This window comes from Uloborus diversus, chromosome 3, assembly GCF_026930045.1.
Source record: "Uloborus diversus isolate 005 chromosome 3, Udiv.v.3.1, whole genome shotgun sequence".
NCBI classification, from domain to species: Eukaryota; Metazoa; Arthropoda; class Arachnida; order Araneae; family Uloboridae; genus Uloborus; species Uloborus diversus.
Window position 1 is genome coordinate 158056229 of NC_072733.1, and position 8808 is coordinate 158065036.

Below are 8808 nucleotides of genomic sequence, written 5' to 3' on the forward strand. Positions count from 1 at the left end.
TCATCAAAATTGGTCAATCCGTTTAGTCTCTACAACGCCACATAGGAACAAACATACATTCATACATACATAGACTCATAAGCGTCGTGCACGCACAGTCGAGTAAAAAGTTGGAATGAAAGAAATTTCATAACGGAGCAGAAGTTTCACATGAAACATACAAGAAGAAAAGCTATAAGATGTAAGCTATAAGATGATAATTAGGGTTGTAATCCCATAGCTTTTAATTTTTCTCTTTCGTGTGAATTGATGAATAAGTGAATGCGCTTCCACTAAGAAAAATACGAGGAAATGAAGAAAAAAAGTGCAGAAAGAAAGATAACTGCATTAAAAAAGACAGGAAGCGTGGCAGACCGAAAGAAAAGGAAGATCGGAAGGGCTGTCGTGAAAAGCAAAAAAATAAATAAATAATTAAAACAAAGTATGAAAAGAAAATTTTAAAAACAAACAAATAACAATAATACACACACGCACAAAATCAGAAAAATACTGAAAAAATGTTGCATCATTTAGAATACTCATGACGAATTTGAAGAAAAGGATGAACAGTAAAAAAATAGGACAAAATTTTAACTCATGCTGCAAAAAATTACACGCCAAGTAGAGGAATCAGGAAATTTCTTAGGGGGCAAAAGATAACTTCAAATGAGCAAAGCAATACTGATACTGGTTCAAGACCTCAAACAATATTAATTTCAAGCAAATAAGTGCCCCAAACACACATGAGCTGCTTGTCAGAATGATTGCACGTAGCATATAGACATATGCGGGGAAAAGTCTTCTCCTGCGGCCTGTGCGCTGAGAGTCAAGAGACTTGTTGTATAATTTTCACTGTCGTAAGAATTGACGGTGAGGTACGCCAGTTAAAGGGCACAAACTAGTCCAACTCCTTCGCACTAAGGTAAAAATCTTGTTTAGCTGAGCAATAGCATTTGTTCATGTGGCATAAATTGAAGAAAGAAATCACAATACTTTTTCCTTTAAATTACCTACCTAGGGGAGCTTTACATGTCTTTCTATCGATGTGCTACTAACTTGAATGTTAAATATTTGAAACACAAGTTTATTTATTTATTCATTTTTTTAAATTAATTAATACATTTATTTTGCATTTATTTTAATTATTTTTATTTATTTATTTTTACTTATTTAATTATTTATTTAATTATTTATTTTATTTATTTATTTTTATTTTGTTTATTATTTTTATCTGCTTATTCATTTTGAAATGTTCTTTTTTCTCTTTTCGAACTTCCAATTTATGTAGTTGATTACACCATTTTTCAAAAAATTATAGTCTTTCGTAAATTTAGGGATATCTTTTCAGATTTTTTATTCACAAAAAGTATCAAACGAAAAAAAATACTGATAAATCGGAAGACTTTGAAAGTTACACCGTTATACATAAAGCAATCATCAAAAACTAAATTTTCTATGCAATAAGAAATGCTCATAACTGTAGTATTAAATGACACATACAGTCAAAACAAATTTAATGCAGAGTGTCCGAAAAGTCCTTTGACGCAATTTAAAACACTTGCAGAAATATGTAGACACTCTTTGATCTTTTTTTTTTTTTCATTACCTTGTCATTGTGGTATCAGCCTAGTATTTAGCACAATGAAAGAATGGTGTTGATGCAACATTTTTTTTTTTCTGAGCAATTACGATTGCTAATTGTTTTCACTTGACCGTCCTTGATGTCCGGTTCCTTTTTCAACCCCACCGTCCTCTGCAGGCGCGGCCCCTCTGGTCCTGAGCACTATCCCCCGGAATCCGCTTGTCCTGGTCGGTGGCGTCCATGTCCTAAACACACGCACTCATACACACACACTCACGTACATACACAGTCACTCATACGCGCGCCTTTACACACATACACACCAACGTGCAATCATACAGGTCTACGCACACACACAAGCCTACACATACACGTACACAACTATACACACGTAACCTCCCAAGAGGAGGAGCAGGTTTGGTGGGACAGGAGCCGTTTCTAGAAACAATAACTCCAATCAGTAGGGTCCTGTCGCAGCTCGTGATTGCAAAAAACATAATTTTAATTCAAAATTTCAGAATTCAATTTTTTCTCTTTTTTTTCAAAATTTTCTAAGATGGTATGCTTTGAGATATTAAGGTCAAAAGTCCCAATGAATGACCTTGAAACTTAAATTGGTCTTAAGTCATATAAGATATAAAAAGAAATTGTCACTTTAGCCCATGTAGGGCATGTATCACTTGCGCTACGTACTTTTCCACTTTTGTTTAAAAATACAAATTGACTGCCATAATTTTAAAAAACATAATCTCAGTACAAGCTTTATTATAAAATACAGAGCACTTTCTGTATGTACTGTGTTTTTCGAAACAAATTTCCAATTTGTTCTGAAAAACCTAAGTTACCTAAATTGTTTCACTTTGCCTCAAATTTCCCTACTACACAATTTGAACCAGAATTTTATAAATGTAAAAGATAAATATGAAACTATCAACAGTCTTGCTTGTACATGGGGAGTTCGAAGATTTCGTTTCTGACTAGCTGTTAGAGACGTTTTCTTCTTTCCTCTTGGCAAAAAGATTGCTTGTAAGTAGAGCATTAGAATTTTTAAGGCCCTGGTTCGTTCATGATTACTTGATTAAGCATTTATTACTGCCTAATTTCTTTAATTTATTTTAGCTTTAAATAAAGAATGGAGTTCTAGACTTTTTTAAAGCTAATGTTGAGTTCGCTTTGTTTTTTTTTTTTTTTTTCTTTTTTTTTTTTTTTCATATCTTACTACCGTGTATTTGTTCAAGAACTGATTAATAATTAAATGACGAATGAACAACTTAACCACAATAAAAAAATTGGGATGCTTGAAATTCGATTTTTACAGAGTCATAAGACAAAAAATACGTTTTTAGACGGCTTATACGGTTGTAGGGTAGACCGGGGGGAGGGGGGGTTGCCGCCACCTGGAGAAATGCCGCCACACCTGATATTTGAGTCAAGGAAACACGATAGCCGGCCTTACTGCTCCTGAACTGTAGCTAACGATACTAGTATCAATGCCCCAAGTTGATGTCAGCCATTGCGAGCGTTATTTTGTTCTTATAGAGACGAACGTTGTTTTGAAGAAGTTTGTTCTTATTTTTTCACTTTGAATAAGCTGAGGTATGTACATTAGATGCTCCAATGGCTGCATTTGCTATGAGCAACCTTTAACTAGATATTTTAGTATGTATTTTAATTAACAATATTGATCACTTCCGTTTGTTTTTATGTCTTTAAAATCTATATTTTTCCCATCTTGTCCGATCGGGGTTATGACTTATGACGCCACCTCTCCGGGAATGATGCCGCCATGGTGCGGCATTATCCCCGGAACAATCTTTCCACTGTATAGGTTAAAAGCAATTTTTTAAAGGAACGAAAATGCGCTCTTGTAAACTGTGCTTAGTAAAAAGAGTTACTTAACAGAAGTTAGTCTTAACAGAAGAAACTGGTAAAGAAAATAATCTTGTAAATGCGAGCACTACGTCTGAAGGTGAGTTACTGGATGTAGCACCTTGCTCATCAAAGGCCGTTCAGGAAGTGTCTCAAAAAACGTTTCTTCAATCGCTAGAAAAGTTTTCACCAATTCCAAAATTGGTAGCAGAACGAGAGGAGGAAAGTTCTAAAAGAAAATGCAAATCGTCAATTCTAACGGGAACCCCAATGAAGGCAGTTTTGGAAGAAACAGTAGGTATAAAAAAAAGAAAAGACATTGAAAAGGAAACAAGCCGAAAGGAAATCTGCAGCAAAGGTTTTGGGAATGTTCATCAAAACTGCATCCAAGGCATAGAAAGAGAAAGCAGTGACAACTCGGCAAAAGAAAATGAATAAATCTAATAAGAAAAGGGGCAAACGACTTTTTAGTGTTGAAATCTCTTCAGATGAGGAGGACATCGACGTCAAAATGTTTTGTGACGACGACGAAAATGATGACCTTTTGTATCCATGCGATCCAAACGGTCAACTTTGTGCTATATGCAATAAATATGGAACGAACGAATTACGATACAGATGCACTTGCTGTGCCAAGTGAGTGCATTCAGAGTGTAGCTATGCTAAAACAGCTGAAAACTACATTTGTGATTTTTGTAAATTTTAAGAAAATCAGATGATTTCAAAATACTGTTTTTTCACTCGTATAAACTAAAAATGTCATTTCTTTTGCTTTTCAATTCCTATGTTGTAATGCTAGTTGCATGTAGGAGTTTCAATAAATTTTCCTTCTTAGTCTTTTAGTCATATTGGCTAGTGGCGAGATTACCCCAGGTCCGTGACTGGATTACTCCTGCTCCCTGGGTAATAGCACCACAGTGCAGAGGTTGACAAATTGATGATTTATGACTATTTCTTTTATAGGTTTATTAATAACAAATTTGTATACATTCTTATGATAGCGTACAAAAATCCAAAAGAAATATAAAGATCTAGCTCATAAATACGAATTTTGATGGTGATAAAAATTGAAGTTCCTTAAGGTGGCGGCATTTCCCTGGTCTACCCTATACCGATCGGAAGCACTTCAAAAAAAAAAGGTCCAGATAAACACTAGATTTCAGGGAATCGAGGACATTTTCAACCTATTAAGGCCTGTTTAGGTGTGGAATAGTTCGCGAATATTTTTAAATGGGAATAGTTTCCCACTACAAATTATAAAATACAATAAACTCCTGATTATTCGCGGAATAGTATGGCACGGTAGCCGCGGTTAAGCGAAAACCGCAGATAATCCGAATAATTGGTCAAAAATGATATTACTGTATACAATAGCTAAAAAAATGCACTCACACATGCATTTAAATAATAGCTGAAAACGTTGCTACATTACATCTACTAACATTAAATGTAAAAAATATATATAAAAGGTAAAAACAAACAATAACACAATCATAAGTTCAAAATTTATTTAAAGACAATTTTTAAAAAATGTGAAAAGACCCGTAGATAATCCGACCTTCGATAATCGGTAGTTTACTGTAATAATAATGTTATGCTGAATGTGTGGTTTGAACTTTTCCAGCGAAGTATAGTTTTCAATGTAAGAATAGAAGTTGCTAATTTCTAATTTTTGTACTCTTTTTCCTTTTCAGAACATGACGAACGAAGAAGCTCTCAACAGTATTTATTCATCATTGACAATGCATTCTATGTATTCTTATTTCATTCACCATCAGTTCGAAACCAGTGCCAAACGCTGCTCCGAAGACATCAGAAATGAGAGACATCTGGCTACATCATCAGCAAATTTGGCGACAGAACAGAAAACACTAGCTTGCATAATAAAAAAAGCTATATCGTTTTTAGGGTATACTTTCCAAGAGAATGAAGGTCTTTCAAATGAAACTCTCACGTCAGTGAACGTATGCTCTCGAAGAGCTCTCAGAGACTGTCAAGTGCTTCGCAGTGTCAATCATTCATTGTCAACCATAGCAATTTATGCATCAAATATCACGTCATTTTAATTTATCTTGATGTCTAATATTTCAAATATGCTGGTCGTATTTGAAGCATTACACTATGAGCTGTTTCAAACACATTGGTGTCATTTTCCTAAACATTTTTAGTAGTCTTTTATTGTGTTTGTATCATCACTGCGGTTTCCTTGCCAATTTTACTGTTGGTCGGTCCTGTATGTTACATCACTCTCTTTGAAGTTTGTTTCAAATTAATGTTAATGGAACATACATCAATTTGTGAATGGAAAATTTTTTGTTCGCTGAGTATGAGTTTTACTCGAGGATCTATTTTCCTACTACACTAATCAATTTTTATTTTGTTCTTGGTAAAGTTGAGATCTTGTTAAAACCGGGATTCCCGTAAATGAGTTCCTGCAATAATTTGAAGTACATGTAATACATTTCTTAGTTTTCGGTCATAATAAAATTAATTATTCAATAAGTTTTGAACAAAAATGACAATCTTAAAATTAAAGTTTTTTTTTTAATATTTATAAAAATTGTTCTTACCAATTTGGATGTTTAGAGCTTTAAGACAGATTTTTTGCTTTGACTGAAAAGATACACTATGTAACGAACTTCATTTTAACGCATCTTTCGTTGTATTAACATGTTTCGTTTCGATACCTATCTCATCTCAACTCATAACCGTCACTTAAGTCAGTGAAAACAAAATACTGTTGATCTCTTTTCCTAGAGAGTAGAAAATATCTCGCTTAAATTATTTTACAAACATTGTCGACAAAATATATGCTGGCATCACTAGCTCAAAGTGAGAAAGTTATTTGCATGAGGTATCATGCAAATAATTTAAAGCTGATTTTATATTATTTGCACGACATCAAATGCTTGATCATAATGTAACTTTCACTAGCCTTTGGTTTAAACTGTACTTTATAGAGAGGTGTTATGACATGCTTGGACCGTCGGAGTATTGTAATAAATGTACTTGTGCCTTTCGAGAGACTTTTTTATCTCTTCACAGAAATGAATTGTTTTAAAGCATTTCTTATTCCAATTGTTAAATTCATGGAACATTCATTTTTGTGCAGCAAAATGCGCTGCATTTCTGTGTGTAGTTAAACTCTACATTAAACAATCTGTGTTCCTTTTCATCAATTGAAGAATTAATTCTTAACTCTGCATAGCAAGGTTGAATAGCCCAGTATTTCATTATGAGAATTGTAAGGTAGCTAGGATTAAACTTTTTAAAAGTATTAACCAACCGTACGCATTTTCAAAAAAAAAAAAAAGGAATTACGTAATTAACGAATTTCTACAAATTTTGTAACTGCATAAGTTTACACTAATTTCATACTATAGATGCTCCTATCATTCATTTCAAAAAGGATGTGTATAATTTAATCTTCAGATATGGTTTGTATTATTAAAATAAACATATTGCGTGCTCTAAAAAGATCTTTACCATTTTAAACATCAATAACAAAAATTCTAATAGGTGAAATGAAATGTAGTATGCTGCAAAAGAATAAAGAAGGCTAAGATATTTTATTTTTTTCAATTGTGTATGGTATATACGTTTTTAGGGAAAGGACACAATTAACAATCCTCACTGTTACACTGCAAAAGTTAAAAACACCTGGAGTGAAATTGAGTACAGACTCGAAATATTTAGGATTGTTAACGGGGAGCTCACGTGCAAATATATTGAAGGAACAGCAGAACTAAAATTTTACAAAGAATCGGAGCCGGATTCCATTCGGATAATAAAATATTCACAAAGTTGAACTTTTTTTTAAGGATATATTTTATTCAAATGTATTTTCTAAATGGCAGAGAAAAAGAAATAGTTTTCAATTAAAAAAAGCTATAAATCAATAAATAAAAAAGCATCAGTTTTACATTTGGATGCCTCAATTGCCAAATCAATTAACTCCACTTAAAAAAAAAATCCTTATTTCTGCTTTAATAGTGCTTTATCAATGCTTAGCATGTGAATTTATATTAAAGTTTTGGTTCAGTACATTTCTGACCATGTGATGCAGAAAATGTAACATGAGGTCCTATTTACTCCTATGGATAACACCATCATCTTCATAATTATTCTCTACATTTTGTTTAGTCGATTTGGCAATTGAGGCATCCATTTAAAGAGTATCACAAGTGGTGCACATTAAAAGCCAATAATAAAACTGCCCTATGAGACAGTTGCTAACCATCAAGATAATGTTTGCTCTGCGTATTCACTGCGCGCGTAAGGAAGGACAACAGCGTGTGTAGAGAGAATTGTTATTTTGCAAAACGCAGCAAAACTCTGTTTTATTTATTTATTTATTTATTTTTTTAAAGTTCTGCAAGCATTTTGGATAATCAGCAATTCGGATAGTCATAGTTCAGATAATTGGAGCTCTACTGTACTGTTTGATAAAATAACATCTTACATTTCTTCATTATTTAGCAGCAAACTTCATTTCATTTCACCTGCTAGTATTTTCCCATTGATACTTGGAATGAAGATGATGAAGGCTTTGATATTTAGAATGATAGATATTTCTCGGACATGCCTTACTCTGGTTACTTAATCAAAAGTCAAGGACATTTTTTATCACGAAGCTTTGAATTTTTTCAAGCTAAATGATATTTCGTGGCGGATACGCATTGCGTGATTAAAAATTGTTTGTTTACTATTTGGAAAAAGTATAGTCATTTGAAGTGTTTTATTTGTTTGCACGTGACTCTCATGAAGGTTATTAAATAACATCTTTCACTGATTTTTTTTCAAAGAATTCCAATCTGTTCTTCTTAGCAATATTTATTGATATAACTTCCTTCCTTTGAAAAGAAGATTTCCTTGCCTAGGGCATCGTGGTTATAGGAAACCCACTCACACTGAACGTTACTTAAACTAGCTATCAAACCAACGCATCTAAGGAAGAAAACATGAAGATGAGTCAGTGAACCTGAACATTTAGAACAAGAAATCAGACACAGGGACTCTGAGAACAAATGGTTATACCCCAGCCAATATCAAAAACGCTTTAAAACCTTACTAAAATCCCTAGATAAGAGCTCAAGAGAGTGAATTTAAAAGCAGGGCTTTTGACCCTACATTTGAAAAAGTCACTGATCGCTTAAGGAAGCTTCTACAAAAGCAAACGTGATGAGAAGTTCGTAACTGCAACATGCCTTTCGTTCAGCTAAAAGGATGCTAGAGGCTTCCTTTCCGCTGCAGGGGTGCATAAAATTTCACGAGACTATTTTCAAGTTTGCCTAAGAAGTATTAAAACTAGAATTAAAAAAAGCATGAGAGGCACTGTCATTTGAAACCTTCTCGAAAGTCAGCCATTTATGAGCACT

The 8808-nt window shown here is 33.4% G+C and overlaps 1 protein-coding gene across 2 annotated transcripts in view; it reads left to right on the plus strand.

The window, feature by feature from the left end:
• LOC129218270 (uncharacterized) overlaps positions 1-8134 on the plus strand; it is an 88792-nt gene extending 80658 nt beyond the window's left edge. For both annotated transcript variants that reach the window (XM_054852497.1, XM_054852498.1), the window contains exon 4: positions 5125-8134. In XM_054852497.1, coding sequence (XP_054708472.1) covers positions 5125-5496 — 372 coding nt within the window. In that variant the 3' untranslated portion in view covers positions 5497-8134. The remainder of the gene's footprint in view (positions 1-5124) is intronic.
• The last annotated feature ends 674 nt before the right edge of the window (positions 8135-8808 follow it).